The 19,862-nt window shown below is 49.2% G+C and overlaps 1 protein-coding gene across 3 annotated transcripts in view; it reads left to right on the top strand.

Moving 5' to 3' along the window:
• The window catches only part of LOC146863679 (sialic acid-binding Ig-like lectin 15), a 271,091-nt gene extending 251,823 nt beyond the window's left edge, over positions 1-19,268 (top strand). For all 3 annotated transcript variants that reach the window (XM_085640667.1, XM_085640666.1, XM_085640664.1), the window contains one exon: positions 17,926-19,268. In XM_085640667.1, the coding sequence (XP_085496793.1) occupies positions 17,926-17,998 (73 nt within the window). In that variant the 3' untranslated portion in view covers positions 17,999-19,268. The remainder of the gene's footprint in view (positions 1-17,925) is intronic.
• The last annotated feature ends 594 nt before the right edge of the window (positions 19,269-19,862 follow it).

Below are 19,862 nucleotides of genomic sequence, written 5' to 3'. Positions count from 1 at the left end.
CCACACAGCTCAGGGTTATTACCCAAAATCTTCACCTCAGTTTTAGAACCATTAAGCTTCAGAGCATTATTGGTCAACCAGGCAGATCTGGCCTAAACCTCTGCACCCTTCTCCTGCCCTCCAGGCAATACAGTCCGTTGTCTGCGTCACTATAGCCATTGTGGTGATATGTGCACATTGCAAGCACTAACAACATAAACATCAATTTTGTTTTACTAATATTTTTCATTAACTATCCAATGAATTCTGATTCTATTAATATACTATATAATTAATACACACCGACACTACAATAAATATTAAAATGTATACAAGAAAGCAAACTGGTTCACCACGGCACTCCAAAAATCCAAGCGCTCCTGCCTATGACTTGAAAAGACTTGGAGAAACAGCAAAATCCCGGAAACACGCACCGCCTACAGAAAAGCCACCAAAGCACACCTCCCAACTCATCAAAGCCACAAAGAAGAACTTCCTCCAAGACAGAATCCTCTCCAACACCCACAACTCCAAGGAACTCTTATCCATCATCCAGGAATTTGCCAAACCCGACAGCGAAACAACAGACATCCCACCCTCCCAAGACTCAGCTCCTTTCACCTCAAGATCAAGACGCTTTATGACAACTTTGATGACCAAGACCTCTGCACTGCCTCAGCTCCCACCCCCAGCAACGCCACCCAACAGACCCTACTCACCTGGAGCCCACTCACGACAGAAGACCCCTTAAAGACCATGAAAAGCATCCACTCCTGGTCACTCTCAGACCCATGTCTGCCCCACATCTTCCACAGGGCCACCACAGCCTTCGCACCTGAGCTACGTCGAACAATCAACAGCTCACTCAAGACCGCCACATTCCCCAACGACTGGAAGCACGCCAAAGTCAATCCCCTCCTCAACAAACCCTCCGCAGACCTGACGGACCTCAAGAATTTCAGGCCCATCTCACTGCTTCCTTAAGCAGCCAAGGTCATCGAAAAGGCCTTCAACACCCAGTTAGCATACTTCATCAAAGCTAACAACATCCTAGACATCTCCCAATCCAGATTCTGCAGCAACTACAGCACCGAGATCGCCCTCCTCGCCGCCACTGAGGACATCGGTGTCCTCCTCGACAAGGGCCAAATGGCAGCCCTTATCCTCCTGGACCTATCAGCAGTCTTCAACCCAGTCACCCACTGCACACTAGCTACCAGACTCCACGACGCCGGCATCTGAGGAAAGGCCCTAGATTGGATACGCTCATTCCTCACAGGCAGAACACAGAGAGTCAGACTCCCTCCCTACTTCTCAGAACCGACAGAGACCAGATGCAAAGTACATCAAGAATCCTCCCTCAGCCCCACTGTCTGTAACATCTAAATGGCCCCCCTCGCTACCATCGTCAGAAAACACGGACTCAGCATCGTCTCCTACGTCGATGACACACAGCTCATCCTCTCCCTCACCAAGGAACCCAACATCACCAAGCACAACTTCCAAAAAGGGATGAAAGCCATCGCAACCTGGATGAAGAACAGCTGCCTGACACTCAACTCAGAGAAAAGAGAAGTTCTCATCCTCGGCTCCACCTCCTCGTTTGGAAACCCACCAACCCTGAAAGACCATGCTGGTAACCTCAGCATCATACTGGACTCTTCGTTCACTATGAACCGCCGTCTCTCCAGCCTGCTTCAACACCCTCTGTATACTCCATAAGATATTCAAATGGAACCGCCATGAATCCAGAAAAACGGACACACGCCTTCATCACCAGCAGACTAGACTATGGCAACGCCCTCTACGTCGGAATCAACAAAAAACTCCTCTGCAAACTTCAGACCATCCAGAACTCCATAGCCAGAGTAATCCTCGACATCCACAGGCACAACCACATCACCCAACACCTCCATGATCTGCACTGGCTCCCCGTCAATAGAAGGATCACTTTCAAGCTGCTCACGCATGCGTACAAGGCCCTCCACAACATTGGACCACAACAGCCCAACAATTGGCTCTTCTTCCACGCCCCCAAGAGAAACCTCCGTTCAGCCAACCTCTCCCTGGCCACCATCTCACGCTTCTGCAGGAACAGATCGAGCGGAAAGTCCTTCTCCTACCTCACAGCCAAGACCTGGAACGACCTCCCCCTCTACCTCCGGCAAAGCCCTATGCTGCTCCAGTTCAGGAGAAACCTCAAGACCGCTCTTGAGATGACCCCAACGGAAGTGCACACACCCCCCCAGCGCCTTGAGACCCTAATGGGTGAGTAGTGCACTTTAAAACCCTTGATTGATTGATTGATTGAATGAATACATGAAAAGAAATATAACGAAAAGTATATGATAAAATTAACTGGTTGTTTTACATATTTAATCTAATCAATACAACTTTTAAAAAGTAATTGTCCATTTCTGAAATATTATAAAATATCCCACGGTAGTCCCCTACACATCCAAGAAATTACCCACAATTAATAAAATTAAATTAAACAAGCAATAACTAAATAAATGCATTACTAAACCAAAAAAAACAAATAAACCTCACTACAAAAAATAATTACTAATGAAATTATAATGTATAGCACTTCAACCAATAAAACATTAAAGAAATGTGATATATTATTGAATAATATTAAATACAATTATGTAAAATACATTTATCATTTTAACAAAGTAAAAAAAGCAATAGTCCTACCTGTGTTATTAACTTCAGTAATATTCCGGATATAACTAAATATTGCAAGAATATTAAAGACAAACAATATTTATGAAACAATATAAGTGTGAACACTTTGCAGGAAGACCTAGAGACATAGAGAGAGAGAGAGAGAGAGAGAGAGAGAGAGAGAGAGAGAGAGAGAGAGAGAGAGAGAGAGAGAGAGAGAGAGAGAGAGAGAGAGAGAGAGAGAGAGAGAGAGAGAGAGAGAGAGAGAGAGAGAGCGAGAGAGAGAGAGAGAGAGAGAGAGAGAGAGAGAGAGAGAGAGAGAGAGAGCAAAAAATGCAAGCGACTGGGAGGAGTCTTGTGGGAGCTTGGTCTGTGCCTTCTTCAGGAGCTCATCCCTGCTGGTAGCATCGCTCACACCATCCACACATTCAGCAGGGTTCATTTAAAGCTTCTTTGCCTCTTTACGAGGACCGGACGGGGAACCCAACACAGCCCTGACAAATTTTGTCCGACCAGTCCCCATACGGTGCGTAGCGAGAGAGCGCAGCACTAGACTCTTACCACTACCAGGGGCTTTGGGGGTTCTGCCCCAAGATAATTTGGTGAAAAATGGTTCATTCTACAATGCATTTTTCCTTATATTTTCAATTGTGTTAGTTTTCAAATCACAGTAAATGGTAACCTTCCAGTGCACCAGGATACGGCAATCTTTATTGTGGCTCTTCAATGATTCCCTCACTATCACCCTCCAACACTGCCTCTCATCCCTCCATAGCCCCTCTCTCACATGTATTTGATTTGTTTTATAGCATCTCTGTTGGACATGGCCCTTTTTAGAGGATTTCCCTAAAACGTTTAACTTTTTTTTCACCTGGTTTTGGCTGACTCTCTTTTCATGGCTTTAGGACTCTGGGCACTCTCCCACTGCACTGCATTGGGAAAGTGCGCACGCCCTTCCTACACACGCCAGGAAGGGGTGCTTACTCGATGGGTTTAGGTTTTGTACCTACGAGTGCAATATAAATAGGCCTGGGCTAAAATTCCGTTCCGCTCGCGGAAGTTGCGATAATTTGACATTTTTGCGTTCCGCGGAGACCGCGAAAATGTCAAAATTTCCGCAATCCGCATTTTACCGGAAATTTTTTGCTTGCTCGCGCTGTAAAATAATACATTCTCGCGTGCACGTGATCGCCTTACCTGAATCCCCGCGTTCGCCGACAAGTTTTCCCGATCCGGTCGCGTTCTCCACGAGATGTTGGATTGTTGGTAGCCATTTGCGCTGTCTCATGACAGTTCGCGCCCGCAGTAATGTCATTCGTTGCGCGATCACGTCTTTCTTCTCGCGATCATGCACCGCGAGACAAGTGAAAACAAGAGGGCTGCGCCCGTGAGCAACCGCATGGGTAAGTTGGCGAGCCGCGACCACACAGAAAATACCGCGAACGGGCAGGAAAAAAACTTCCGCATCTTTGCGATATTTCCGCGTGTTTGCGGAGATTTTTAACATTTTCGCGATAATTTGCGAAAGTGGATTTCGCAAATTCCGCCCACCCCTACCTATAAATAGGTACACTGCATACTCAGGTTGAACCTTTTTAAGTGACCGACTATTGCCCTCAGCCCGCTTCTGCTCTGCATCCTGTGGGTGAACTCCCTTAGAGATGGCCAAATCCCCATTTGATGACTGCCTCCTGTTTAGTTCTGCTACTTACCCCTAACTTCTTCCCTGGGACCCTGACTAAGTGTGAGTCTGGCCGTGTGCAGCCTAGTATCTGTGGGAGGGCTAGTTATCTCCAATCCAAAGAGGTAGGGTAGTCACGGTGAGTTGGAGGGTGGAAGGAGGCTTGGGACACGGGGTCTGTAGTGCGTTATCAATTGACCTGGCGGAAAATAGTTGCACTGCATGATGGTTCTGTGTGCGTATCTGTGCGAGAACATTCCTTACATACCTGCCAGATATCCGTTGCACCGCATATCGTTGCTTAGTGAGGTATGTGTGTCGGAGTGACCGTCTCCTGATCACCTGTGCTTAATGACACTGGCCAGCGTTGTTGATTTACACGTTGATTTCTTGCCAGAAGAACACTATGTTTGACATTGGTTATACCTGTGTGTGCCCGCGGTGCTGCTGAAAAGTGTATATCATTATTTGTATGTATATATTTCTGATATTGCTGTGATCTGGGATGTACCCTATATAACTGGGTGGTATTGAATTATAAGAATGGCCAGGGTGGGCCTTGGTTTGACAACATTTTGCACCGAATAAGGGTGGTGGGGGGTAGATAGGATACTTTTTTATCATTTTCACAAATACAATAAAAACACATAATAGTGCAAATACATAATAGTACAAAGAGGTTTGCTCCGTCTGTGAGCCCACTGATGTTTGTGCCAGTAAGTATGAACGAAAGGGTTGCCCTATATCAAGTTGCCTGGATGCTGGGGGTTGCAGTTGTGCATAAAGTTTGCTATTGGTGTTGCAGTAGGACATACTTAACATCCAGCCTTGTTCGGGGGGCGTTCACTCCCCCAGTTCAATGCAACTTCGCGTTTCGCCAGCAAGAACGCTAATGCACTTAAGCACCGAGAGGACTTAGGGATGTCTTGCACGTATCCTAGTAACGCTTGCAGGGGTGAAGGAGAAATTATTGTGTCTGTCATGCGAGATAGTTCGTGAAGCACCTTTGTCCAAAATTGGGCCACCCTGTTATATGTCCATGTCATGTGTGCACATTCTACCATCGGGCTATTGCATCTGGGGCAAGTGTGTGGGTGTGCAGAGTCCATTCAGTGCACTTTAGCAGGGGTGAAGTAAACCCTACGTAAGAACTTATAGTGCAATATTTTATGCTTATGATTAAAGGAGACTTTACGTGTATGTTCACAACAATATTGCCACTGGTTCTCAGTGAGGGGTTGTCCCAGGTGCTGTTCCCATGCCCGTTGTGTCCCCTCATCCTTAGTCTGTACAGTCTGGACATCAGATGTTCCCCACCACCGTCTTTGATAAGCAGCTTCAAGGGGGGGGGAAGTCTGGGGGTTCCAGTGGGTAGCTAGTAACTAGTGATCAGAGCGCCCTCTGCAACCTACACAATATAAACTGATTCATGAATGTGGCGTCACTAAACCTGGCCTCTTCTAAACGAGAAAATATGTGCCGGCCAGCAAACAAGTCCCCGAATGTGTCCAGGTAAAATTTTGTTAAAGTGCGCTGCACTGTTTTCTCCTGCGTGATGGGAATCCAGAGATTGCTGGCCAATGGGAGTGCAGAGGAATAAAGATGTCGCGCCCCGGTCGCCTGGGTGAGTTGCTTCCAGGCCCAGCTGGTTGTTGATAATGTTTGCAGATCCTGTGGATCTCGGGACAAGCCGGTCGGCAATAGTGCTGACAGGGTAGTGGGGTGGGAAAGGTCAGCTTCTGGCCGCAAGTATGGGATCCGAGCGTCAGACTTGAACCAGTGCCTCGAGAAGCTACACTGGACTACCAAGTAAAAAATGCGAACATTCAGGATCCCGAATCCACCCCATTCATATGGCGGTGTCAGTGTTTCCCAACAAAACCTGGGTTTCCCTCCCCCACACTAATCTTATGAGATGAGAGCGGAGAGTTGCAAAGAAACTCCGGTACAGAGGTATTGGTATATTCTGAAAAAGATAGAGAAACTGTGGGAGGGCCAATCAATCAATCAATCAAACATTTGTAAAGCGTACTACTCACCCGTGAGGGTCTCATGGCGCTAGAGGGGAAGGGGAAGAGGGAGCAGCTACTGATCGAACAGCCAGGTCTTGAGAAGTCTCCTGAAGGTCAGCAGGTCCTGGGTCTGTCACAGGCTGGTGGGGAGGGTGTTTCATGTCTTGGCGGAGAGGTGTGAGAACGATCTTCCGCCGGTGGTTGTTCGGCGGATGCGTGGGACGGTGGCGAGGGTGAGGTCGGCGGAGTGAAGCTGGTGGTTCGGGGAGTAGAAGGTGAGTCGTTCGTTGAGGTATGCTGGTCCGGATTTGTGGAGTGCTTTGTGAGCGTGGGTGAGGAGCTTGAAGGTGATTCTCTTGTTGACTGGAAGCCAGTGCAGGTCTCTCAGGTAGGCGGTGATGTGGCTGTGGCGGGGGATTCCGAGGATGAGGCATGCGGAGGCGTTTTGTATGAGTTGCAGTCTTTTCTGGAGTTTGGCCGTGGTTCATGCGTAGAGGGCGTTGCCGTAGTCCACCCTGCTGCTGAAGAGGGCTTGTGTGACCGTCCTTCTGGTTTCCGTGGGGATTCATCTGTAGATCTTGTGGAGCATGTGGAGGGTGTTGAAGCAGGAGGAGGAGACAGCGTTGACTTGCTGGGTCATAGAGAGCGTTGAGTCCAGGATGAACCCCAGGTCGCGAGCCTGGTTGGTTGGTGTGGGTGCGGTGCCCAGTGAGGCCAGCCACCAGGAGTCGTTCCATGCGGATGGGGTGGAGCAGAGGATGAGGACCTCCATCTTGTCGGAGTTCAGTTTCAGGAGGCTAGTCTTCATCCATTCTGCGACGGCCTTCATTCCCTCGTGGAGGTTGGATTTGTCGGTGGCTGGGTCCTTGGTGAGGGAGATGATCAGTTGGGTGTCGTCAGCGTACGAGATGATGTTGAGGTGGTGCGCTCGGACGATGTTGGCGAGAAGTGCCATGTAGATATTAAAAAGAGTCGGACTGAGGGAGGATCCTTGTGGTACGCCGCAGGAGATCGTGGTGGCTTTGGATCGGAATGGGGGAGGCGGACTCTCTGGGTCCTGCCGGTGAGGAAGGAGGTGATCCAGTTCAGGGTTTTGTTGCGGATCCCTGCGTTGTGGAGGCGTGTGCGCAGGGTGTGGTGGAAGACGTTGTCAAAGGCGGCCGAGAGGGCCAGGAGGATGAGGACCGCGGTTTTTCCGTTGTCCAGCAGAGTCCTTATGTCGTCGGTGGTGTGATTGCTTCGGAAGTCGGATTGGGAAGAGTCCAGGATGTTGTTCTCTTCAAGGAAGTGGGTCAGTTGTCTGTTGGCCATCTTCTGAATGACTTTCGCCGGAAACAGGAGCAGGGAGATAGGTCGAAAGTTCTTGAGGTCCTTTGGGTCTGCCTTGGGTTTCTTGAGTAGGGCGTTGATCTCGGCGTGTTTCCAGCTCTCTGGGAAGGTGGTGGTCTCGAAGGAGCTGTTGATGATCTTCCGGAGGTGGTGTGCGATGATGGAGTTGGCTTAGTTGAAGATGTAGTGGGGGCAGGGGACGGAGGGTGAGCCAGAGAGGATGGTGTTCATGATTTTGATGGTGTCTTCATCGTTGACGTTGTTCCAGGAGAGCATGAGGTCGGTGACTTTGGTGGGCTTTGGGTCGGGGGGTGTGTCGGTGTATGGCATTGGTGTCTGGGTGTCGGAGCTGTTGTGGATGTCTGCAATCTTGCGGTGGAAGAAGGTGGCCAGGGAGTCGCAGAGTTCTTGCGACAGTGGGATGTCGCTGGAGCTGGGGGTGGCGAGTTCTTTCACGATGTTTAAGAGCTCTTTGCTGTTGTGGGCGTTGTTGTCGATGCGTTCCTTGAAGGAGGTCCTTTCGGCGGATCGGATGAGTTGGTGGTGCTTGCCTCTGGCGTTCTTGAGGGTCTGGAGTCTGGTCGTGGCACCACTGCTTCTCGAGTCTTCGGCAGGTTTGCTTGGATGTCTGGAGGTTGGTGTTGAACCAGCTGGCTCTCGTGTTGGTGCGTCTGTTTGAGGACAACCATTTTAATCAGAGCGATTCTGCCTGCCATAGTGAGAGGTAGTTTCAACCAGCGGTCAACCTTGTCGCTCAATTTTTCCATTGCTGGGTCATAATTAAGTTGGAGGATTTGCAACGGGTCTTTATGAATGCGCATGCATAAATACGTGACTAAGTCCTCACACCACCTTAACAGGAATTCTATGTTCCGTTCACAGTGGGCCAGGGTCGGTAAGAGGGAAGACTTTCAACTTGGGCCAATTAATATGCAGGCCCAATAGGGCACTGTGCCGTGTGATCTCCCGAAGTATGGGCCCTACGTTTTGGTCTGTTTGCCTCACATAGAGAATAATGTCATCGGCATAAGGTGTAATTAAAAGAGGGCCCGTCTTAAACTGTATACCCCTATGGGAGTGGTTATCTTGGAGATGGCGTACAGGTGGGTCCATTGCTTTACGAATAACAACGGGGAGAGTGGGCAGCCTTGACGGGTTACCCTCGATAGTGTGAAGGATTTTGTAAGTGAACCGTTCAGTCTCACACGCGGTACCAATCGTGTGTATAGAAGTGGCACCACCATTATGAACCGCAGAGGTTGTCCCAGCCTGATCAATGTGGCGTAGAGGAAGGGCCATTCTAACGAATCAAAAGCCTCTTTGGTGTCCAATAGGATTGCCGCTGCCAGGAGTTTTGGCGCGATCCTGTGTAGGGTAGCAAAAAGTGTACGCAAATTTAATGCAATTGGTCTATGTGGGATGAAGCCTGCCTGCACTGGAGATATCATTTAGTCGACTATCAGAGCTAATCTGGTGGCTAACATTTTGGCCAAGATTTTATCATCAAAATTTAATAATGATAGAGGCCTATATGAGCCGCATTGTAGCGGGTCTTTGCCTTGGGGACAAGTGTGACAACTGCTTCACGCAGTGTCCGTGGAAGTTCGCCAATGTTTATAGCTTCCTGTTAAACGTCAATTAAGTTTGGGGCTAGAGTTTTCTTGAATGCCTTGTAAAAGCTGGCCGTGAAGCCATCCAGGCCAGGTGCCTTCGAGCCATCCATGGCCTCTATTGCTTGGACAACATCGTCCACTGTGAAGGTTCAGCTAGAAAATCCCTGTGCATATCTTCCAGCCAGACCAGTGCAACTTCATCCAAATAACAATTGCTGACCGATGTATATGGAGAGACCTTAGTAGTGTACAGGTCTTTATATTAAGCTAATACTCTGTCTTCAATGCCTGCGCAGTCAGAGATGAGCTCGCCATCATCGCCAACTAAGCCTGTGATGTATGTTTGCCCTCTACTAGGCTGTATGAGTCTTGCTAGTGTGCTCCCCGGGTGCTACCACATATTTCCCCAGGAAATGGGATTCTCGGTCTGCCGCTTCCTGAAATTCGGTTAGAAACGCTGCTTGGCGTCTCAGACCCACAGTGGTCAGAGACAGCGCCTGTTCGTCGTCAATTGCAGCAAGCTGGGCCTCAATCCACGTTAGTGTACATCTTAGATCCTTAAGTATCCCTGCACCTTTGGAAATACAAACCCCCGTATGTATGCTTTGAATGCTTCTCATAGCGTGGCCTTAGTTTTCACCGAATCAGTATTGATCTCAAAATACTCTTCTATCACCACTGTTAATTCCACCTCAAAAACTGGATCTCGGAGGGCCATCTCTGGGAATCGCCATTGTCTTTCCCTCTCTCCCGCCTCAGGGATCTTCAGGCCAACCACCACCGAAGCGTAATCTGACAAAGATTGTGGTAGGTGAGTTATCTCATGTAGCCACGTGATTACGCTGGGGGTAAAAAGCCAACAGTCCAGACAAGTGCATGTATTGAGAGGGGCTGAATAGTGCGTATATGCTGCTTTCTCGAAGTGCAAATGATGCCAGGCATCTGTTAACTGACAGGCCTCCCTCAAATTGGTCAATGTATGCCTGGCCTTGGGTTCCGTATCTGGAGTAGTGGCTGTGTTGTCTAGGCGCGTGCCTAATAAAATGTTTAAGTCGCCTCCCAAGCAAATTTGTTCCGCCGCCATACTGTCCATGTGAGAGTGAAGTTCAGCAAAAAAGTCTGGATCATCCACATTAGGAGCATAAATATTAGCCAGCACTATAGTGTTCCCCTTTAGCCACCTTTTCAGCAACAGGTATCTACCTGCCTGATCAATGCATACCACTACTGCTCTAAATGGCAATCGCCTGTGGAACAAAATCGCCACTCCTCTTGCGTATGTACTATAGCCTGCAAAATATTGATTCGACCTCCAACTGGCTGCAAAGCCGGGGGACACTTGAGGTGGTAAATGCATCTCCTGAAGGAATGCTATATCTATCTGGTGGTGCTGTAATTATGCAGTACCTGCTTACATTTACGTGTATCACTAAGGCCGCGTACATTCCAGGACATTAGTTTGATACTGTCTGTGCGGTTGATTCTACCTACCATAATTATCATTTAAGTCTAATCTGTACTGTGGAGCAACAGTGAAATTGTACAATTCTAAGATAAATCTGCAATTATAACATGAAAATGAATAATTCAACACCCTAACCCTACCCCTTCTCCCAAACATACTTCCAATAAAGTAAAGGAGCCTAAGCACGAGGGGGAGGCAATGCTATGCTTACTCCCCGGTTGAGATAATTATTTTAGGAAAGAATAATTGTGGCGGCTACAGCTGTGGCGGCAAACAAGCTAACTTTTACATTGCAATATTCAGCCCAAATAATACTTATTGGAGCCCAGTAATGTGATCAGTGCATCAGGTAGCGGAGAACAGTTCAACATTTGTGCCAGAGTCCGGTACATGGGAGGATCTGTCCGGAGGGGAGGATGTTCCAGCATGCTTCGCCGTGCTGTGAGATTTGAGGAAGTCCTGTACAGCCATGGGCAAATCAAAGATCCTGCATCTACCATCTTAATCCACTTTCAATCTGGCTGGGTATAACATCCCATATCTAATACCTTTCTTGCGAAGGACACTTTTAACCAAGGCAAACTTCCTGCACCATGACAGTGAAGTCTGGATATAGTGCAATTGATGAGCACTGCCATTCAAAGGTTCCCCTGTCTCGGGCCATTCGCAAGGCTGTGTCTCGATCTTTAAAGTTAAGAAGCCATGCCAAAATGGGGCGGGGGGACAGTCAGGGTTAGGCCGGGAACCCACTGTTCGGTGCACCATCTCAACAACGAATGTTGCTGTAAAAGAGTCCCGTCCAAACAGGTCGATCAGGAGGCCCTCCACGAATCCGTCCAGCCGGCCAGTGTTTGGGGGTTCCGGGACACCCACAACGCATATGTTGTTCCATCATCCCCTGGCCTCCAAATCTTCATTCTTCATATCAATGGTTCCTTCTCTATCCTCTCCAGGCGTTTAGTGGCTTGTGCAGAGCCGTCCGAGATCCTACCCTCCGCAGTTTCCAGCCTCCCTTCATGCTGATCCAGTCTTGCCCCCATTTTGTCCAGTCTTCTATCGAGCATATCAAAGCGCGTGTCCAGCGTCTTGAAATCAGCCTGGATTTCTGCCATGAACTCCTCGCTGCCTTGTGGCTGATTCTCTGGGGGTGCATTGGTGTCCCTTCCCTCTGCAATGTTGGCACTGGTCAACTCAGTCCCCCACTAACTTTTTCAAAAGGTAATTTTCATTGTTTGGGGTCGCCTTTGCCCATGTCAAGCCTGGAGGGGCACTTCCGTTGGTTAGGTGCGATCTATCTGCGCCAGTTGCTAGCGATGTTCAATTCCCGGCCCTTCACCTACTCACAATTAGGGAAACTGCGGACTTCTTTGGTCATTTAATACTGTCCACTCTCCATCTATGTTGGACCTCAATCCTCTGTTGCCCCACTTCATACATGTCACCAGGTCATTAATACCAGACCCCATCCAATCTACAGCTGCGCACCCCGTGTCCAGGCGTTTGTATGGCACATCTGTCCGTTGAGCAGCATGGAGCGTCCATTTGGACAATGTATTCCCCGGGCCTCGTTCCAGGCGATATGTGCCCTTATGGAGTCTGGACGCACTTCAGCGGTGGTGGCTCGTAGAGTTGAGCGAATTCAGGGGTGGGGACAGCAGGTGGTGGTGCAATTTGCACCTATCTGGCCGGATAATTAGTCCCAAGACTCACCCGTGACTCTCTTCACTACAGGACCTCCAGATGGACATTGAGCAGGTTCATCTTCATGTTGGTGTTGCCGTTCGTCCAACCAACCAACGCACACCACGACCGAACAACCACCCCCCACCACCACCCTCCACGCCTGGACCCCGATCAGCACCGAAGACACCATCCGCACGATGAACTCCATCCACTCCGGATCACCGACCGACCCCTGCCCTCACCACGTCTTCAACAAGGCCGACGCTGTCATCGCACCCCACCTGCGAGACATCATCAACACATCCTTCGACACCGCCACCTTCCCCGAGAGCTGGAAGCACGCCGAACTCAGCGCTCTTCTCAAAAAACCCACAGCGGACCCCACCGAACTCAAGAATTACCGCCCCATCTCGCTCCTCCCGTTTCCAGCCAAAGTCATCGAGAAGACCGTCAACAAGCAGATGGCCGCCTTCCTCGAGACGAACGGATCCCTCGACCCTTCACAGTCCGGCTTCCGAGCCAACCACAGCACAGAAACCGCCCTCATCGCCGCCACCGATGACATCCGAGCCCTGATGGACAAGGGAGAAACAGCGGCCCTCATCCTCCTAGACCTCTCCGCGGCATTCGACACGGTCTGCCACCGCACCCTAGTACGGCGCCTCAGCAACATCGGCATCCAGGACAAGGCGCTGGAATGGATCGTCTCCTTCCTCGACGGAAGAACACAGAGAGTCCGCCTACCACCGTACAAGTCAGAGGCCTCCGAAGTCATCTGCGGCGTCCCCCAAGGATCATCTCTGAGCCCCACCCTCTTCAACGTCTACATGAGCCCCCTCGCGGCCATCGTACGCAAACACAACCTCAGCATAATCTCCTACGCCGACGACACCCAGCTGATCCTCTCCCTGACCAACGACCCCGCCGCCGCCAGAGCCAACCTGCACGAAGGAATGAAAGAGGTAGCCGAGTGGATGACGACCAGCCGCCTGAAACTGAACTCGGACAAGACGGAGGTCCTCATCCTGGGCTCCTCTCCCTCCGCCTGGGACGACTCCTGGTGGCCTCCCGCCCTGGGCACCGCACCCAAACCGACAGACCATGCACGAAACCTGGGCGTCATCCTGGACTCCTCCCTCTCCATGACCAGGCAGGTCAACAACGTCTCCTCGGCGTGCTTCAACATCCTACGCATGCTAAGGAAGATCTTCTGGTGGATCCCCACCGAGACCAGGAAGACCGTCACCCAGGCCCTCGTCACCAGCCGACTGGACTACGGCAACGCACTCTACGCCGGTACCACCGCCAAGCTCCAGAAGAGACACCAGCGGATCCAGAACGCCTCAGCCAGACTCATCCTCGACATCCCACGAACCAGCCACATCTCCGAACATCTGAGAGACCTTCACTGGCTCCCCGTCAACAAAAGAATCACCTTCCGCCTCCTCACCCACGCACACAAAGCCCTACACGACCAAGGCCCGAGCTACCTCAACAGCCGAATCAACTTCTACGCTCCCAAACGCCACCTCCGATCAGCCAACCACGCCCTCGCCGCCGTCCCCCGCATCCGAAGAGCGACTACAGGAGGAAGGTCCTTCTCCTACCTGGCCGCCAAGACCTGGAACTCCCTCCCGTCCGACCTGCGCCTGACCCAAGACCACCTCTCCTTCAGGAAGAAGCTGAAGACCTGGCTGTTCGAGCAGTAGCGGCACCCCCCCCCCCCCCAGCGCCTTGAGACCCTACGGGTATGTAGCGCGCTTTACAAGTGCCAATGATTGATTGATTCGTCGATCCGAGCTTCCCGCTATGTGCCCCACTGTGAATCCATCCGGTAAGACTGCTGGATGGGGCGCTGTTGTCTGTACGCTCTGTTTGTTTGGCCGCCGATCCTCAAGTAGGGCGGGGTCCATGCTGGGCCGCTTGATGTCTGCGCTGCGTTGCAATCAAGCCCTCGGCTTCAGCTGTGTTCAGGGCCCATCACGCCGCTCCTCGTTCCCACCGATGCTGTGCTCTGCTTGCACTTCTTTTTTCTGGACCGCTGCACTGCCAATTACGTCCGGGTCATTTCTGTGCCCCCAGCGCCACGGATGTTTTGTCATTGCCGCCTAGGCGGCAGGATTATCGGGGAAGTCGGCGGAGCTCCAGAGCTACGCGGCCATCTTGGTATGCAGCTTGGACACGCCCCTAGATAGGATCTTTACCAAGTGCGCATACTACTTGTGTCATTTTAACACAGTTGGGCCTAGTACTGTTAGTAATATTTACAAGTGAGATTTATGCCCAGAAATTTATGATCATGTTGTGTTGCTTACTGTGTATGTTGAATACAAACGCTATTTACATACATGAACCTGTGAAGTCTCTTTTGTGACTCTTGATCTATCTATCATGAGTGAGTGCTGTGCCAGTGCTTTTCACGTTGCCTCTGTGGTAAGCATGACTTCTCGGTGCCAAGCGACCCAAGGGCGAGCGCATGTTATACAGTGTGTGTAATCACCCGACCCTGACGGGGAGTGGGAGAATCAGCCTGGCTGGGGAATTGCCTCAGCCAACTGGAAAGTGCCAGTTCCAATGACCTCTCATGCCAGTGTAGTGTGTCAGAGCACTTTACATCACACACATAGATAGACAATGAATCATGCGTATGTTAATCAGTGCACAGAAAATGTTACATGACACAAAGGGGACTACAAGATGTTGAATTAACATGCCATCCATACTGGTATGCATTTTTTAAGTCATTGGTCTAGAGAAGCACAATCTCGGCATTCCGAACCTAACACAGTGGTTAGGATTGACTTTACTGATAAGAATGTATTTCTACCCAAACAAACCCTTTTTAGCAAAAGTAAGATAATTAAAGACTGGGGAAAAAACATGACTGTCTAAATTAGATTATGATTGTAACTTATGAACTGCACAGTGACAAAAGGATCTCTGTGACAAAAACAATAACCCACTTAGCTACGCACACTGTGCACACCCTCTTTACAGCAGACATAATCTACGCTATGTTACATAAGTCAAAACCGCCACTAGCCAAAACTCCAATCTCACTCCTGCAGGTACATTAATCACCAGAGTTATCTTGGCACTTTTATTGTTACCTGAAAGCAGTTGTATAAACACAGAACTCTGCAGTGCTTTTAAATCTGCTGCACTGCTACAAAATCGCCCCCGGTAACAAAAGCAGCCCCACACCATTCCAGCCTCCCGGGGAAACGCCCGATGTGCAGTACTGCCAGTCCGGCCTTGCTCTTTTCCTTGTTACAATAAATTCCAGTTCCATCCAAGACCAGTGTATAAGCATTGTACCCTGCCAGAGACGGAGCAACAGATGTGTTGGGCTGCAGGGCGGCGTAGTTAGGTTCACTGTTATGGGGTCACTCTCAGACACTTCAAGTTGGCACTGGTCTGCATGGAGAGGGACAGGGAAGGGACTTTTCCACTGGACAGTGCACTGAGGCCAGAGAGCTGTAGTGCAGAGACCAGGCACAACAGAGGTCGCTAGAGTAGTGCACGCCATGTGTGGGTACCACTGTCCATGACTGAGGCACACCAGCACCACTCGGCTGAGCCAATAAGTCAGCCAGGGCAGTGCAGACAGATGTTTCATGGCAGGCAACGATGGCCGTGGACCACCGGATGCACGTATCTTCAGCTTCAACATACGATGAAGAATCCTATGAGGGTCATGTCACTGTGCTCAGCGCTAGCAGCACTCGGCCTGAAGTACACTAGGTGACATCACATAATGCCACTGGACAGGCAAAGGAAAATCTAGGGGAAAGTTATTGATTGGCCTGGCAACTACTCTGGACCACAGTCCATTCCCATTTTCTTTTGCTAATCGGGCCACCTTAGAAATGAATCAGCCATGTGCAAATCAGCATTGATCCTGCCCCAATAGGAAGAGTCCAGCTACAACGGCCAGGACAGTTCTCATCTGATCTGATACTGATGCTCCCTGTGCCACAGGACTCAAGCTGGACCTGGATGATGAGTCTTATACGGTCTGAATCGCAAGTCTCTTTTGTTCCCATGAAGAGGAGCAGGACCAATACACTAGTCTGGGATGCATCACTGGGGTGATCATCAGCGGCTGAGATTGCTTACTTACGCCTACTACCCCTCCTGGGGTATAGGCCAACCGGGACTCTCCAACAACCTGTGTCCTGGGCTTTTCTTTCAATCTTACTCCAGGTGTCACCCATCTCCTTGCAGCCAGCCTCAGGACTCGCCACCAGGTGTTTCTTGGCCTTCAGTGGCTGAGATTAATTCAAGCATTCCTTTTATCACCTTGTTATTTTTGCGGTGCGTCCCACTAGTGACCAGCACAAATAAACCACTGCTCCAACAGTCTGCAGCTGGACAGACGGTAGTACTGCAGGCTCATGTCATGTAACAAAAGCCACACCAGCTGTGTGCACCAGGGCATGTCTCTGCAGTCGCACAGCCTGGGATGGCTGTGTCAACAGTTTTATGGTGGCAGCATTTTAATGTATTATTTGTGTAGAGGATATTTGGAATTATCATTGGGAGGTGTTAAAATCTGTTCTGCAACTTGGTATTTATTGAAATACCACTTGAATCAAGTAAACACATCATGTGATGCAAAATAGGGGTAAAGCAAGCAAAATACACCTACTAAGGATTCAAATTCCACTGACAATGTTGTCAGATGTGGCCAACTCTACACATTTATGGGTGGGCTTATTTATGAGAGCCCTGCGTCGCTTTTGCAACACGTAAAGTGGCACATGTGTGACGCAGGGCCCTCATTTCCACATATGAAGCCACCCAGAGTGGCTTTGAGTGGCCTCATAAATCATGAGTAAGTTGACACCGTGCCCAGGCGGCGTTCCGTCGGTTTTTCAGCCAAATCCATACATCTCCTGCGTGAGACATAACGAGGCAAAATATGTTTATTTCTCCTCGTTTTTTCCTCTTTCTATGTGTGCTGCGTTCTGCAACACACACATAAAGAGGAGGAAGTATCTTAGCATTGGTTTTGGGCAGGAAAGTGGCTCGTCCTGCACAAGGTTGGCGCTTGGCATGCAAACCGGCACCAGTGCAGGGAGAAAGGACAGGAATGCACCGCATGGCTTAAATACGGTGCCTTCCTGCCCTTAAGTTTTGGGGTTGGGCAGCGCAGCAAGTTGCCTTGCTGCGCTGCCCTATGCCAATATCCCATAAATAAGCCCTTCAGATTATGCAATAAGCTGATATAGAATGTGCACTCAGCTTTCTCAGGTGTAATAGAGTACGTATACCTTATTACTCGTACAGGTGAGGTCTGTAGAGTGGAGAAATAATGTCTGCTCCATCCTTGCAGATGTTTCTTCAGATTTCTTCACCAACATTGCCTTGGAGTGGGAAACATAAGTTGCTTTTTACCCACAATTATACTTCTAGACAAAACTGAACATTAATTGTGATATTTTAGATATTCATTGGCACATTTTTTTAAAATCTATATTCTCCTTTTAGGCCAAGTGCTGTTCCCATCTATGAAAATATCCCTCGAGGAACGAACCCCCGTCCGAAGAAGTCATCGGTGTAGCCTGGGACATGTGGAGGAGTGAGCCTCAGCTCTGATATTGGAAACCCTCAAAAGAACCAGGAACACCAACATCCTTCTCAGCTGTTCTATGAAAGAGGACTGTATCTGAATATATCATGCTGTGGCAGCATTATGTTGAAAACTGCCACATATTATCGGATATGTGGCACCGAGCACCCCCTAGTCCCACCCAAGAGAGAACCACAGGGTAGGCTGGTGTTGGGGAACATGAGGTGTCAGAACTTGTGCAGTGTCCAAGATGAGGCCACCTGTGGGGCTTGAGCAATAGATATGTCACATAGGACGCATTACATTGTCTACCATCAGTGACCCCCAAATGGGCGTTGGCAGTCCAGGATCTCCGCTAGATGACCACAGACACTCATGACATAGTTGCTGAGATCAACACACAAGCACGCTTCACTCTCTAGAGGGGAATGAGAGAGGGTCTACCCTCTTGAACTCTGATGTAGTGCTTCACCTACACACAGGGCTGCTGCACCAATGGTATTGGAGAAGGGGGCCACCAGAGCACCACACGTGCCTCAGGACAGACCTAGGGTCCTCCTGTTCAACTCTTATACCTTTACTACAGAGAGACCCTTCCCAAGAAGGAAAAGGGGTTCTCAAAGATATACCTGTCCCCATTAAGACTTCCACTTGTTCAAGCAGACTCCTACTGTAGGACCTTGAGACATTGCCACCTGTACCCTGGGCTCATCACTCTTGCTCTGTGCTGACTGGTACCAAGCCCCTAACCATGGGTTGTACAACATTTCAATGCATGCCTTTATCACGCATATTTTACAATGCATGCCTTTACCACTAAGGTAAGTATAAATAATACAAGTGAAATAAATATATATTTTTTGGAGGGGGTACAGCTCTGAATCCCCACGCGTTTTTGTAAATAAATTAATCTAATTTTTATTTTTATTGTGGGAACCTCCCAAACCTCCGTTTATTAATTACCCTTACCACCCTATGCCCCTGCCCACCCCTAAAACCCTCAAAAATAAATGTACCACTCTATGCCCCTATCCAACCCTAACCCTTAAAAATACCCTTAACTCCCAGTAGCCACCCAATGCCCCTACCCACCCCAAAACCATAAAAATATCCTTACCACTCTATACCCCTACCCAGCCCTAAACAAATCCCTTATTACCCTAACCCTAAATTTCCCTTATCACCCTATAGCCTTACTATCCCCATAACCCTAAAAAACACCCTCACCCACCGCTACACCCTAAAACAACCCTTATCACCCTCTACATATATATATATATAAATATATATATATATATATATCCACGCTACACTCGCACCAGTGTCTCGCACTCTCGAACGGGTGCTGTGGGGCGGGGGGTGCACCCGCCAAATATCCACGCTTCAAGTCTTCCCTCCTTAAAGAAAAGACACAGCACTCGCGGGGTCGAGTCAAGATTTATTGTGACTCACAACGCTAAAAAACCAGACGCGTTTCGGGTATGCCTTTCTCAATGGTTTACAGGCATCACGGAAGCCGCCATATTTCCATATTTATATTACATTGCCACCACTCCCGTGCAACAACAACAACAAAGGACTAACATGTCCCTGTAATCATTAGCGCCATATTGTAACGGTTTGTATAAATATTGTAATATATATATATATATAAATATATATATATATATATATATTATCTACTGGTGGTCGCCAGTAGATAGTTATAGTTAGGACCGAGTTTCCATAGGAAATCTCAAAATTCTATTTTGAATAACTCTGGCGCCGATTGACGAATCCTCGCGAAATTTTCAAAACTAATGGGGCGCTCCGCTCCGCTCCTACCCTGAAAGTCTCGGGGTGATTCGTCAAGCAG

Source organism: Triturus cristatus, chromosome 2_1 (genome assembly GCF_964204655.1).
Source record: "Triturus cristatus chromosome 2_1, aTriCri1.1, whole genome shotgun sequence".
NCBI classification, from domain to species: Eukaryota; Metazoa; Chordata; class Amphibia; order Caudata; family Salamandridae; genus Triturus; species Triturus cristatus.
Note: the sequence above shows the minus strand (reverse complement) of the source record. Positions and strands in the feature narration are given on the sequence as shown.